Source organism: Gracilinanus agilis, chromosome 1, assembly GCF_016433145.1.
Source record: "Gracilinanus agilis isolate LMUSP501 chromosome 1, AgileGrace, whole genome shotgun sequence".
NCBI lineage: Eukaryota > Metazoa > Chordata > Mammalia > Didelphimorphia > Didelphidae > Gracilinanus > Gracilinanus agilis.
This window is the reverse complement of record NC_058130.1, coordinates 366,795,879-366,812,148: the sequence shown is the minus strand read 5'-3', so window position 1 is coordinate 366,812,148 and position 16,270 is coordinate 366,795,879. Positions and strand designations below refer to the sequence as shown.

General features: G+C 36.3%; 1 protein-coding gene across 1 annotated transcript in view; it reads left to right on the top strand.

The window, feature by feature from the left end:
- The window catches only part of ITGA2 (integrin subunit alpha 2), a 141,914-nt gene that overhangs the window by 15,476 nt on the left and 110,168 nt on the right, over positions 1-16,270 (top strand). The window contains exon 2 of the mRNA XM_044657746.1: positions 12,918-13,038. Coding sequence (XP_044513681.1) covers positions 12,918-13,038 — 121 coding nt within the window. The remainder of the gene's footprint in view (positions 1-12,917; positions 13,039-16,270) is intronic.

Sequence of the window (16,270 nt, the reverse complement as noted above, 5' to 3'; positions counted from 1 at the left end):
TGTCCCCTGCTATTCACCCCCTCTTTCCCATCCCCCATGCCATCTTAGATTATTTAGTGTTCCACCCTCACCCTGCTAATTATTCTTCTGATTACTATAATAGTGAATATTATAATAGTGAATAGAGTTCACTACAGAGAATTAAACATAACATTTCTCTACATAGGAATACAGATAATTAGATCTCACTGAGGCCCTTAAAAAGGCAGATTTAAAAATTATAAGTTTTCTTTCTTTCCCCTCTGTATCTTATTTACCTTTTCAGGTTTCTCTCGATTTTTGTGGTTGGATATCAAACTTTCCATTTAGCCCTGGTCTTTTCTGTGCAAATACCTGGAATTCTTCAATTTTGTTGAATGCTCATACTTTCCCCTGGAAATACATAGTCAGTTTTGATGGGTAGTTGATCCGTGGTTGCAGGCCCAGCTCTCTTGCCTTTCTGAATATTGTATTCCACGCCTTGCGGTCTTTTAGCGTTGAGGCTGCCAGATCCTGTGTGATCCTGATTGGTGCTCCTTGATATTTGAATTGTTTCTTTCTGGCTTCTTGTAAGATTTTTTATTTTGCTTGGAAACTCTTGAATTTTGCAATGATATTTCTTGGTGTTTTCCTTTCTTGATCGAATGTAGTGGGTGTTCTATGGATCCTTTCAATGTCTATGTTGCCCTCTTGTAGGACTTCAGGGCAATTTTGCTGAATTATTTCTGTTAGTATGGAGTCCAGGTTTCTATTAATTTCTGGTTTTTCTGGAAGACCGATTATTCTCAAATTGTCTCTTCTAGACCGGTTTTCTTGGTCTGTTACTCTCTCATTGAGATATTTCATGTTTCCTTCTATTTTTTCAGTCTTTTGGCTTTGTTTTATTTGTTCTTGTTGTCTTGAGAGATCATTAGTTTCTACTTGCTCAATTCTAGCCTTTAGGGATTGATTTTCGGTATAATCTTTCGGTTTTCGGCCATAATCTTTTGGTTTTCGGCCATAATCTTCTGGTTTTCAGCCATAATCTTCTGGTATTCGGCCATAATCTTCTGGTATTCCTTTTCAATCTGGTCATTTCTGGAGTTCAATTTGCTTATCAGTTCATTTGGTTTCTGAGCCTCACTTTCCAATTGCATGATTCTACCTTTTAAACTGTTATTTTCTTGCCAGATCTCTTCCATTTTCCTCAGAATCTCAGTTTTGAACTCTTCCATAGCTTGTGAGGAGTTTTCCTTATTTGAGGAGGGTCCGGATGCTTGTTTGTTCTCCTCCTCTGTTTGCTCGGTTGTCTGGATTTTCTCTGTGTAAAAGCTGTCGAGTGTTAAAGACTTCTTTTTCTTGTTGTTATTCTTTCTCTTCTGAACTTCCTGAGGCTGAGTAGCCATCATTACCCCAGCACCTTCTCAGATTTATCCTCACACTCAGTGTCTGTCCTCTGCCGAAGGTTTCTTTACAAGTCTCAGGGCGCTGCTTCCACAGTCGTATACCCATCTGCACTGGTTCCCCACTTAGGCTTTAGTTCCTGGCTGTGTCTGCCTCCACCCACGCCTCCGCAGTGCCTGCGTTCTGCTCAGCCTGCGCTGTGCGCCCTGCGTCCTGCGCCCGCGCTCAGATTTCGCCTGCTTTCTTTGGCTTAATGGGGTCCTAAGTCTTGCTGCTCTCAAGAACAGGCCCCAGAGCTGCCAATGACTCGATGGGTGCCCCAAACTTGCTCTATTTCTTTTTAGCTGGCTTCAGAGCTCTAGATCTTGTGTGTGGAGGGGGTGGGGGTGGGGCGGTTGCTCAGCCCGCGATTTAGTGAGAGCCCTTTATAGCCTGGAAATGTCTCGATTCCACGTACCTTCCACGCTGTGCCCTGTTGTGGGGTTCCTCCGTTCGTCTGGACTTGTTTTTATGTCCCCTTGAGGAGTTTTTTGTGTTTCGGTCAGGAGAGGTTAAGAGCTGCTTCTTACTCTGCCGCCATCTTAACCCGGAACCCCACCTTCTTTTTGACAATGGTAAAGTTCCAAATTTTTGTAATAAAAATTCACAATTTGATAAAAATTACTGGGAAAACTGGAAACCAGTTTGGGAGAAATTAGGTATAGACCAATATCTGGTGCCATGTACGGAGGAACGATCAAAATGGATATATGAGTTAGGTAGAAAAGAAGTTATTACAAAAAATTTGAAGAATTGGGAACATATTACTTATTGGTTTTATGAAGAGGAAAATTTATAAATAAATGATGGAAAGCATTTTGAAATGTAAAGTAGATGATTTTAATATATTCCATTAAAAAGGTTTTATACAAATAAATTGAATATAGCCAAGATTATAAGGAAAGCATTGAGTTGGGGGGAAAATTCTATAGACAGTTTCTTGTAGGGGTCTCATATCTAAATTATGTAGAGAACTTTTTTCAACTATATAAGAATATGAACCATTTCTCAACTGATCAATCGTCAAAAGATAGGAACAGAAATCATATATATTTATAATATGAAACTTGCTTTAAATCATTACCGATGAGAGAAATACAAACCAAAATAACTCAGAGATATCAGCTCACACCTATCAGAAAGGCTGAAATGATAAAAGGGCAAAATGGCAAATGTTGAAGGGGATGTGGAAAAAATAGGGACATGAATGCCTTGTAGGTGGCTCTGTGATTTGATCCAGCATTTTGGAGAGCAATCTGGAATTACATCCAAAGAATTATAAAACTATCTACACCTTTTGATCCAGTAATACCACTATTACCTTTATTTGCCAAGGAGATCAAGGGCAAAATAAAAGAAACTGTATTTCTAAAATATTTATAATGACTCTTTTTCTCGTGGCAAAGAACTAAAAAATTGGGGAATGGCTGAACAAATTGTGTTATAGGATTGTAACATGAATACTATTTTATAATGTGAAATGACAAGATGATCACAAAGAATATGGAAAAACTTCTATGTAGTGATCCAAAGTGAAGTGAGCAGAACCAAGAGGATGTTGTATATAGTAACAGCGGTAATATATAATGATCAATTGTAAATGACTTAACTGTTATCAAAGGATCCAGGACAACTTCAAAGGATTTGGGACAAAAAAAGGATATCTATCACTGTAGAACAGTGGTTCCCAAACTTTTTTGGCCTACCACCCCTCTTTCCAGAAAAAATATTACTTAGCCCCCTGGAAATTAATTTTTTTTAATTTTAAAAGCAATTAATAGGAAAAATAAATGCACCTGTGGCCATCACCACTCCCCTGGATTGCTGCAGCACCCACCAGGAGTCGGTGGCGCCCACTTTGGGAATCACTGCTGTAGAAGGAACAGAGAGAATCTAAATGAGATTAAAACATACTATTTTTCACTTTATTTCCTCCATGATTTTTTTCTCTGGTGTAAGCAACATTACCTTATTTAACAATATGATGGACAGGGAAATATGTGTTATATGATAACATATGTACTACCTATATCATATTGTCTGCCTTTTGGGGAGGGGTAGAGTGGGAGTAAAGGAGAAAAGAAGAATGAGACATAGATTTTTGGACATAGCTAATGTGAGAATTTATTTCTCTTGGATAATTATATTTATTATAATGTATTACATATTTTATAACAATCAGATATTATATGTTACATATATACATAAAATAAATGGTAATAAAAAGAACTATATGCAATGTAAAGGTAAATAGGCTGAGTGAAGACTAGAAGAGAGCATCTATGAGTTAACTACATTGACTCTTTAATTTTAAAAAAAGACATTTTGTCAAGCTCCATTTTAAACAAAGCCTTGGTTATGGCATAAGAGAAATAGAAATAACTGGAGAAATAAGATAAGCACATGAAATAGTATGTGCCAATAATATAGTAACAAAAGGAGTGTTGTAGATAATAAGGATTATTGGAGGTCAGAGAAGAGAGAGATTACTGTAGCTTAAAGTGGTTAGGGAAAAAAAAAAACTTCCATTAAGCCTTGGTAGAAACTGCTCTGGAAATCCTGAGATCTTATGGAAAAAATATTAAGTCTATTTCCATTTCTTCTTCCAGCTTCTATGAATTTACTATGAGAAAGATTGTTAAAAAAAGATTAATCAGCAAAGTAGTGTACATAGATTACTAGGTAACTACACAAATGTGCTATTTAGAAAGATCTGGTTTTCTTTTTTCATGCAGAAAGAATTTAGGAAAGAAATAAATGTGGAAAAATAGACAAATGAATCCATGATATGGTGTTTTTTTGTGTTTGTTCCAGTAACAGTTGAACTTTTAGTTTCTGTCCAAAATTCCTTCTACCATATTTCACTGTCTCCTTCAGCCATTTGGAGACTGTAATGGGCTGCCAAATGGGAGCTCACTATTGAGAATCATTAAGGGAAAGAAAATCATTGTGTTTTTAGGAAACACTTGTCATAATAAATGAACTTAAGAAACAGTGGACATTTTGAACTTTTGTAGTGAATTTGATGGAGTTGTATGGTCTTAGGATTCCTTGCCCTACTACTGACCTAGTTTTTTGGCCTTATCTCCCATTATTCTTTAAATAGCTTCTGCTCCAGCTGAATTGACCTATTCATCATTCTCCAAAAGTGTCCAGTGCCATTCTTAGAAAACAAACTGTACTGTCCCCTCCCCTATATTATTGTTCATACTATTCCCTGAGTCTATAATGATAGCACCATCTATGAAATACTTACCTGTTCTTCCAGGACTAGATACACATGGCACTTTTTTAGGAAAGAAGTCTCCTCCCTTCCTTTAGCACTTGCCCTGTTTCACATTCTTTTTGCATTATGCCCCTTACTAAATTGAAGGCCCTAGGAAGGCAGAGGCTATGCCTATCAGTGTATTTTCTTAGCACAGCTGCTTCCTTATACCTGAGAGGAGCTTTTGTACATATTTGAAATAAAAGAATGAGTTTTGAAATTGCCTGACAACATAAATGTATGAGAGGTGTTAAAAGAGTGCTTTGGGCTTGCTGAGGATTGAAAAATCATTACCAACTGAGGAAGATTGGAGAAAGGCTTGTCAGAGGAAATGGTATTTGAATTTTGCTTTTCAGTCTAGGTCTAAGGCCTGGGAAGAGAATATTTCAGCCCGTCAACCATTAACAAAAGGATGACCACATATCTATGTGACTAACTGCATTCTTTCTAAGACCTTCTGTGGGAGAAAATAATCTAGTGGGTAGAGAGTTCTAGAATTCAGAGAACTTGCAACATGCAGGTTCTTTGAGAGCTTCCTAAGGCTAACCTCAGCTTCCTTTCCCTTAGCTCTAACTACAGTTTCAACTTTGCCTCAGGACAAGCAATAGTGATGATGAACTCAAATAGAAATGGTGGCCACTGAACCAAAGGATTTCTGAAGGCCACATTTTGACTTAGAAAACCACATATTAAAATTATTTACATTTTTATTGGATTTTCCTACTCATTTTGTTAAATATTTCCCAACTGCATTTTAATCCAGTTCAGGGCACTTGGAAGTGATGTAGACTATGTGTTTGATACCTAAAGGAACTTCCACCATTAAATACAGCAGATTGTTTCTTTCAAATGATTTTGAAGATGAAAATAAAGATCTGTTTAAGCAACACAGCAAATCAAAATGATAAGTAATTTAGAAAAATTGACTTCAAATGGGGGCTAATGAAAAGGAGAGAGAAAAGGTATGTGTGAACACACTTTTGTGCGGCCTTACTTATTCATAAGTTATTTGTCAACAAAGAATTAAACCCCTGAGGATTTAAAAATCATCTGCCTAATGAAGACTGTGTTCTTGTGGCCTTTGCCCAGCAGGATGGATTAAGTTTAAAACTAATTGCTAAACTTCTTGGTGCTTAATTTCTTTGTCTATAATATGATGATATTGAACAAAATGATCCCCAAAGTCTGATATTGCTCCAATGTTCTAGGACTCCTGTGAATTCAGCACATAGATTTCCATCCAAACTAGATATGTTAATATTTATATTAATAATAATACGAAGTAACTTCTTTTTTCTTTAAAACCTGTAAGCCCATATAAGGTTAAAAATCTGCCTAATATTCTTTTTAAATTTAAATTTAATTTAATTTTCAATTCCAAATTCTCTCTCCCTCCTCCATGTTCCCTACTTATATAGAAGGCAAGAAAAATAAAATCCATTACAAATATGAAGTGAAATAAATTCCTGTATTATGTCTAAAAAGAAGAGAAAAATAAAAAAAGAAAGGAAAAAAATAGCCCTTTAATTTGCACATGAAATCCATCAATTTTCTATCTGGAAGTGGATAATTTATTTCATCATGAGTTCTTTAGGTTTGTGGTAGACCATTATATTAATGAGAGTTATCAAGTCTTTCAAACTCCATTATCTTTACAATATTATTGTTATCATATAAATTGTTCTCCTGATTCTGATTACTTCACTTTGCATTAGATTATACAAGTCTACCATAGATTTTTCTGAAATTATCTCAGTCATCATTTCTTATAGAACAGTAGTATTCTATCATATAGTCCATAATTTGATTAGCCATTCCCCAATTGATGGGCATCTCTTTAATTTCAAATTCATTCTACCACAAAAAGAGCTACTATATATATTTTTGTACATATGGGTCCTTTGCTTCTTTCTCCGTTATCTTTGGTGTGTTGATTTAGTATCAGTATTATCGAGCCAAGGGGTATATATGCACAGTTTAATAAGTTTTGGGGGCATATTTCAATGTTGCTTTCAAGAATAGTTGAACTAGTTCAGAGCTCCAACAAACAGTGCATTAATATACCTGTTTTCTCATTGCCACTTTAGTATTTGTCATTTTCCAGTATTGTCATTTTAGTCAACCTAATGGGTGATGGTGTTACCTTAGAATTGTTTTCTTCAGCATTTCTCTCATTATTGATTTAGAGCATTTTTCATCTATTGATAGTTTAGATTTCTTCCTTTGAAAACTGCCTTTTCATATGCCAATACCATTTATCAATTGAAAATCTAATTATTGATAATTTTGGGAAGGGAGGGAAATATTTTCTTTGCTTAGTAAAATGCAAGTTCCACTGAAGGAGGAACTCTTCCTAGCATCTACCATAGTATCTAGAATAATAAATACTTGTGGAATTGAAATAGATTTCTATTAATTCTTTGGATTGTTGCCAGTGGAATGTATGTTCCTTGCTACATCTTTGTAGCATATAGTAGGTATTTATTAAATCCTTGTTAATTGATTATTGAAAGTACTGTTAAATTATCTGTTCTGTAAGGGTTAAATTTAGTGGTCACACTTAAATTATGTGAAATAACATGGTAGCCAGAGTCATTATATCAGAAGTTTATTTACAGAAAGAAATGGGAAACAATAAGGTAGAGAAATGTGAGAGAGGTTGGAGAAAATACCTATACTAGTCCTCAGCCAGGAGGGTCAGTAGTGAATAACTCCAAGGCCTCCTCCAAGATGGAAGCTAAGGAAGTAGTCAGCCCTTTTCACTCACCCAATGAAAAAGTCCATGAGTCAGAATCCAAGATTGATGCCACAATCCAAGCCGCATTCTCCAGTGAAGTTCCCTGGAAGACTATCTCCAGGAGACATTCTTCACTAGAATCAACTTCACTAGACTGACTGCTCAGAGATTTTCATGGCTTTTATGGTGGTTTCCTACCCCTACCCCTACCCCTTTTCATGGGGGCCAATCACAGTTTCCAAATTGTCTAAGCTGTCACCTGGCATCAAGTAAGGTGTGAACTCACTAAGTCAGTGATGGGCAAACTTTTTAAAAAGGAGGCCAAAGGAAAGGAAATGCTAATCCGTCAGTCTGTTTCTAAGGCAACTCTTTGGAAGTTTCATTGTATTGTATCCTACTCATTGTAATCATCAGATTAGGAATAATGCAAGAAGCTGGATAGAACATTTCAGGGGGCTGCATCTGGCCAGCTAGCTGTAGTTTGTCCATCACTGCACTATGTGGTTTGGGAGCTCCTCCACCCAGTTAAAGCTTGTGTTGATTCAATCAAAAGGTAGACAAAGGAGAGGTAATCCTGTCCTCACAATCTAGTGAGGTACTAAGTAGGGGTACTTAAGTTATTGTCAAAGTTTTAACTCCAACTAGGCAAAGAGAACAAAGGATTCTCTTTTCACAAGTGTGAACTCAAAAAGAATCAAGAATTCCCTTTCATAGTTCTTAACCTTTGAAGGACACATAAATCAATATCATTAGTTCCATTGGCGTCAAATGAACTAAACCATATTGGAATGATCCGATATAGAAAAATTCATGTTCTTATGTTAAGTATTTCATAGGTAGGGATGAATAGAGATCTATATTTCCTTTCTTCTATATTTCATTCAATTTGGGTAGTTAAATGAAACCAGCAAAAATCTTTCTTTTCTCCAAACTTTAGTGCCAAGATATTTTCCCTTTTGAGCTATCTCAAGATTTGGTTTCAGGGTAGGATAAAATTAATCCTATAAGTAGAAACTTAAAATCACTACATTTCCTAAAAACTGCCAAATCTGGCAGCCTGACCTCTCAGACATCTCAAATTGAAGCTAAATAGCTTCAAAACTGGAAGTAATTGAAGTACCTCAAATACTAAGTTGAGATTAAGGAGAAAAAAATTCATAACAATTACTTTGTGTTTAGCTATCTGGGAAACTTATTCTCTTTGAAATTCAAGATGGAAATGGGGCAATGTTCTAATCAAGAGAATTAAATATTACTGTCTTTGTTATAAAATCCAACATCCGTACTTTAGGAGTCATTGGCTAGAAAAAAAAATTTTTTTTGTATGCAGGAAGTTATATTGAAATCCACAGAAGTACTTTGGTCTTGTTATATTTAAGAAGCAATGTACACAACACACACACACACACACACACACACACACACACACACAGAGCCTCAGACACTTTCTAGCTATGTGACCCTGAACAAGTCACTTATGTTGTATTCAATAATCTGGGAAGAGATGGATGCCACCTTGATTGACAGTGATGGCAGTTGAGAGCTTGGAATGTTCCCAGGTGCTGTGAGCCAGGGGCAAACATCAGTTAGCCCTGCCCTATATATACCCCCTCACAACTACATTGAAGGAGGTTTCTGGACTCAGAGGCTGAGAACTGGAGATCACGGGTCTCTGCAAACCTCTGTGGTTCAATCCAGGTAGTGGGTGGCTGTTGAAGGGTGGTTGAAGGGTGGCCTTGAGGTAGAAAAAGAAGAGGGTAGAAATAAGCCTGAATCTATTTCCTAGCTAGACTGTGAGAGCTAGTGAATCATCAACACTATTGGTGAGAGAGCTAAGAGAATAAGAGAATAAAGATCATCAATGTATCTGCAGCAATAACCTTACCTATTCTCTGGCTTGACTGTGGCCTGGTCCGGTCAGAGATAGAGGGAGAGGTGAAATCTCAAACCTCCACTAGATCAGTAGCCTCTAGTCCTGATTGTTAATTAGCCTAATAGATAATAGATCAATAGGGTTTCCAATCCCCAATCCTTGACCTTTTTATCCTTTCCCTATTTATAGATAAAAGAGTATTCAACAACAAGTACTTTCCTGAGTGGTCTTTCTATCATGGCCCTTGGGAAGGGAGTCAAACGCAGTCAGATCCTGAACATTATCCAAGGCAGATCAATAGCCCATCACTAATTTATCCAACCCCAGGTTGGGCCTGGAGAGTTTAAACATCTATCTAACTTCTCAAGGGTCCTTACTCGGGCAGCTGTTAAAAGGAATTCTAACAGGTTATCAACCAAAGCTGTTTGAGAGAAGGGTAACTTACAGCAGCAGCCAGGGTGATAGGAGTAGGTGTTCCTCTCACCAACTGCAGCTGAAGAGATCATAGGCAGATACACATCATTACCATCATTATATATCTATAGCTCCCTCTGTACCCTTATTTCTTTTACACTTAATCCCAATTGGCTAGCCCTTACTGCTCTTTTGCCTTGGAACCATTTCTAAGAAAGAATGTTTTAAAAAAAAAGACAGACAACTCATTGTAAGTGCCTTCTTCAACAAGAGGTCATTTTGGATTCCCAATTTATGAATATTACTCTGTGTGTGTGTGTGTGTGTGTGTGTGTGTATGTGAATGAGTGCTTCCCAAGAGATACCTTTGGCTAATTCATCATTGTAATTCTTTTGAGATCCTCATACTTGTTCCATTGTTTCTAGCCATGAACATTAAACATTTCTCTACTTATATCTTTCTTTAACTCTCTAAAAATTATTCTGTTGAATTTCTGTTAATTCTATGTATGCCTTGCTGAGTCAACTCCCAGATAAATGAATCTCAGAGTGTATTTGATCAGTATCATCTCTCTAACAAGTGGTCATTTAGCCATTACTTGAAGACCTTTAGTGAGGAGAAAGCTATTACCTTCTGAAACAGTTCATTCATTTCACTTTTGTTGAGATTTCCCCCCCTTATATGGGATAAAAAACTGGTCTCTTTGTAATGTTAACATTTAATTCTACCCTTTGGGGCCAAGGCAAAAAGCTCTAATCCCTCCTCTACATGAAAGCTCTGGAAATGTTTCATTAAAGATAACTGTCATGCTCATCCTGACATCTATTCATCTGGCTAAATGTCCTCATTCCTCTAATTTATCCTTGTGTGACCCTTCATCATCCTAGTAGCTCTGTTCTGTGTTACCGTCTCTATTTCCCAATGCTCTTCCTAAAATGAAGCTCTCAAAACTGTCCAGTTGTAGTCTGACTAGGGCATAGAACAATAGGAATATTTCCCACTTTAGACACCATAACCCTAAGGGTAGACTAAAATAACTAGTTTTTTTTTTATTTTTGAAGGCCATTAAAATACAGACTTATTTCTCCAAAATGGAGTATTTTATTTGTTTGAAATATGTCCCTCATCTTCCATTTGTAAAGCTGATTATATATCACCTTGTTATTATCTGGCCTATATTTTTTATGCCACTGAGGTTTTTTTAGATCTGACTCATATAACATTAGCTATCCTTTTCAGCTTTATGCATTTGAATATTTAGTAGGTAATACTCTAATCTATGTCAGTGATAAAAATAATAGAATAGTTCTCTGGCAAGTAAACAAGAAGCTCTTCATCTTTGGCTGCAGTCATTCAATCAGTTTCAGCTTCACCTAACTACCCAAACTTCACCTAAATGTCCAAAGGATAACATAACAGTCTTTACAGATACTTTCTTTTGAATATAAGTAAACAGTATATATATATATATATGTATGTATGTATATATGTATATATGTATGTATATGCATATGTATGTATAATATATACTTTTGAATCTAAGTAAACAGTATATATATATATATATATACATATATATATGTGTGTGTGTGTGTGTGTGTGTGTGTGTGTGTGTGTATATATATATATATATAGCCTAAAAATTATGGTCTATTATTGGGATTAAAGGACTTACTCAGAAGAATCATATGAATATACCAATGCTGAAAGCAATCAGTCTTTCCTATGGTAAGTTTAAGGGAAGGTTGCCTGCCTTACTAGAGACACCCAAGAGAACAGAGAAGAGGAAACAGATGCAACAAGGGAAGGGTGCTGGGGCAGCATTTTCCCCTAAATTAGAGCAGTGGCTGATGCTACCACAATAGGGAAGCCTGACAATCTTTAAACTTGGGTCAGGACTGATATGATCAGAAGCAGCACTGGGAGCGGGAGGAGAAGAAATGGGACTCAGGTAGCCTCAAAGGCATTAATCTTCAGGCTATGGCAGGAAAGAATCTATAATGGGTCCCCTGCTTCTTTTTAATATCAACCAGAAAATTATTGACAAATATGAACATTTTCACATATAAAGGCCAAAAAAGGAGACTTAAATACAAACTGTAAATCTGTTTGATGTCATATACATTAATGATGTGTTATCTATACCCATGTAAGTATATACATGTAAACAAATATATACACATATACGTATGTACATATATAATATATGATCATTGGCATACAGATAAAATATGTTTATATATGCATATATTTAATATGGAAACATAAAAACTTTCCTGTTTGTTTGAATCCTCTACTAAACTTCTATCTTCATTCTGTGTACTTTAGTAATGCTTTATTGGGATTTTTTTCTTTTCTTATTTTTTGCATAACTATCACTATCCCCTTACTTTCTCTCCCCCAATTCTACCTCCCACAGAAAAATGTCATTGACTTCATCAAATATGTATAGTTAATCAAAATAAATTTGAGTTGTACCAGCTATGTTCACATTTCATTTCACACTTACTATCCATCACCTCTTTGTCAGGGAATGGGAGCATCTTCAGTCTTTTGGAGTTTGACTTAATCATTGCGCTGTTAAGCATGCTTAACTTTTCATGACTGTCTTGCAAAAGGTTACCCCTAGGTTGGTCTATCATTATATAAAGCTTTCTCTGGGGTCCTTCTTCCCTTGGTACAGCAGGGTAGCCCAGGCAGCTCTCTTGAAACCATCTGGCATCAAATAAATCAAAAGTTCAATACTAAAAATAATTGTAAGAAAGAATAAGAGGCAGCTTAATGGAGTGGATGGATAACTAGACAGTCTGAAAGTCCCTAAGACTTGGGTTCAAGTCCTACCTTTGACACAAAGAAACAATGTGATGACATTTCTCAATGACCCCAGGCAACTAAGTGAAAGCATAAGTTACAGATGAATTGCTGATCTGTGTGATTGAGAAAGGGTCACAGCCAGAGTTCCCCACAGTAATAAATCATAAACCTGGCATGTCCTCACTCCCCACCAAACAAACAAACAAAAACCTGAATATTCAATTGCTGACCCACTGGAGGGTAAAGAAAGGGCCCTTTTTGGAATGATTTCCTTAAAGTGTTGAATAGTTGTGGGAAAGAAATTATGTTTTTTGTAATTAACATTTGTAGCTGTAGACTCTGAAAAAGAAATCTGCCATAAAATTCTACGCGTATTTGCAATTACAGCAATATGTTTTTCTTTCTCTTAATAGTCCTTCTAAATTATTGTGCTGCATACAACATTGGTCTCCTGGAAGCAAAAATATTTGATGGCCCTTCAAATGAGCAATTTGGATATGCGGTGCAACAATTTGTAAATACCAATGGCAACTGGTAAGAAAATTTTGATTATTTTGTGACTACAAAGAAAAAATACAGAGTTCTGCATTTATATATATATATGTATATATGTGTGTCTTATTAAGATTGTTACCTTCTATTTCTTTTTTACTTAAATCATTGATTCATTTTAGCTAATATATGATATAAATTTGGAACAACCCATTATCATTTCTTTTGTGGATTAGAAAAATCCCATCAACAGAAAAGGTTAAATGTTGACTTATCATGAAGGATAATGTATGTAAAGTGCTTCACAAGTATTAAATCCTACATAAATATGAGCTACTTCATGTTTGATATTGAGATATTGGAGCAGCACAATTCTATTAACATCTTTAAAAGTCTGAATTGAGAATTCTTTACTGATTATAATGGCAAGTTTGTAAAAGTTAAAACATTTCTGTTTCCCATTTCTTACTCTGACAGTTGATGTTCTAATGACATCTTAGGGTGTTTTTTATCTGACCATTGAAAAGAAAGTATTGGAAGAGAATAGTCTCAGAATGCTGAGTATAATTGGTTCTTTTGTATGTGGAAGAATATTAAGTGATACATGGTAGCTGGTGGTACAGTGAATGGAGTACTGGGCCTGGAGTCAGGAAGACCTGGGTTTGAATATGGTCTTAGGCTCTTACTAGTTCTATAATACTGGACAAGTCATTTAACCGCTGTTTATTTAAGTTTTCTCAACTGTAAATTGGAGATAACAGATAAGTCATAGAGCCGTTATGAGAATCAAATGAGATGAAATTTGTAAAAATGCTTAGCACAGTGCCTAGCAGAAAATAAGCACTATTGAAATGCTTTTTTCCTTCTTCTTCCCTCTTCCTATTCTGCCCCTTTGGCTAGACTTACATATGTTCCTCATTTACTGCCTTCACTTACAGCCTACTTTGCTCAATCATAATTTTGGAGTGAATGACAAGGGCCAGGAGTATATCTAAGTCTTCATACCTATGCCAAATGTTGCAAAGGGACCTCCCCCTTCCACAGGGCTACAAAATTTCTTCCTATGCTCCAGGCATGTAGAAGCTTCTTTGGATGAAGCTAATATAAAGAAAATAAGGATCTCTCTCCTTTTTATGTCAAGCAACTTAATGAGAGAAGGCAGGGAGTCTCTTTCATCCCTCCGTCTTTTAAACACTATAAGATCCCATTGGGATGATTGTTGGATTTGAAAATTCATTTGACTTGGAAGAACAAAAATATCATCTCACAGGACACAAGGTCTCCCACTCATATATTAAGATTATACAGAATTTCCTAAAAGATGTAATGAGAGAAATAATCCTATTTAGGATTCCCCCTATTAATAAACATCATGAATGACATAAAACAAGGAAAAGTAAGCTTACTAAAGGGGCAGTTAGGTGACACAGTGGACACAAGTGACAGAGTTCCAGAAAGACCTAATTTCAGGGGGAAGCTGGGTAGCTCAGTGGACTGAGAGCCAGGCCTAGAGACAGGAGGTTCTAGGTTCAAATCTGGCCTTAGATACTTCCCAGCTGTGTTACCCTGGGCAAGTCACTTGACTCCCATTGCCTACCCGTACCACTCTTCTGCCTTGGAGCCAATACACAGTGTTGACTCTAAGACGGAAGGTAAGGGTTTAAAAAAGAAAGAAAGAAAGAAAGAAAGAAAGAAAGAAAGAAAGAAAGAAAGAAAGAAAGAAAGACCTAATTTCAAATATGGTCTCAGATACTTACTAGCTCTGTGACCCTGGGCAAGTCAATTAGCCTTGTGTACCTCAGTTTCCTCATCTATAAAATGAGCTGAAGAAGTAAATGGCAACCACTCTAGTATCTTTATTATGAATACACTAAATGGGATTACAAAGAGTCAGATGAAACTGAATGAATAAACAACAGTAACACACTTTTTGAAAGTGCCCACCAAAATAATAGAGGAGAACCAATGTAAAGACCAGGGTGAGGAGAGGAGGGACTTCCTGTAGGTAGTGAGATCCTCTAAATCCTACTGTTTTCAGGTAACAGTTTGTTGATTTTATCAAGCCTCAGATAAATGCAAAGCCATCTGATAGAGATCTATCATCTTTCAGAGGAGTTTGTCCTGACCATCCATACCATAAGCCCTAAATGAATGAAAAATGGCAATTCTTCAGAGTTCAGCATGTGCCATTAAACATGTGTGTTTTAACATGCATCCAACATGCAACTAAATACTCTACAGAGCTTTTTCAACAACAAAATGAGCCTGGCCCAGTGGGGACAAGGAAGAGGAGAATGGCCAGAATTGCTTTGGAAGAAATTACAAAGTACTTTTACTGACACCTCAAGTTTCCCCTAAAAGCAAAAGCCCATCTTTTGATGCAGATATTTTAGAGGCGTTGCTGTATGGCAATGAGACCTGGCACACCTGCCTTTCAAAGGAACTAAAGATATGCATCATGCAGAGGGCAATAGAAAAGTGTGTGGTGGGCACAAGCAGCTGTCACCCATCTATAACCAACAAGGAACCCTGAAGAATGGGAGAAAGGGATGTTATCAAGGAATTATAAGAGAAAAAGAGAAGATGACAAATTTATGGCCAGAGTTCTCTGCTAGTACCTCCCTGAGGTCAGGAGAAGTCAAGGAAAGATTCTAGCATATGAATTGGGTGGATCTCCTGTGTTAAACTTGAGGGAACTTGTGGACAAGTTGCACAGGATAGGCAATCTGGAATGAGTTATAATCTGTATCATTGAAAAGAATTCTCAAATCAATTTGGTTTCATTTTACAGGTTAAAATATACACCCCTATTTAGTGGTTTACATTTTCCATTAAAAAAATCCTAAAAGCCATTCATGTAAGATTTCCATGGAACCTACTGAACTGAAGTATAAATAAGAAGCCTCAATACTATGGTTAGGGAGTAGGACTGGAAGGATCATTTACTTTTTGTAGTTTATTCTACTTTAAATAGTGGATTTTTTAATGCAGTGCCAATTTAATTAAAATGACATTGGCTGCTCAGAATTCTTGAATATTTATGTCTTATTATAGAATGATTTAAGATTAGAAGAGTAACCACATGTGGTTGCAAAAGTCTTAGATAACACTGAGAGATCAATCAATAATGTTACATCAACTTGTAATCCACACAAGTTTGAGATGAGATATTATGGAGATTACCTCTTTTATCAGCCTTATTTGTGAAAATTCCTCAAATGATCAAGCTTAGAATCCATTTAGCATGAAGACCAATGGCCTTCACCAACCAGGA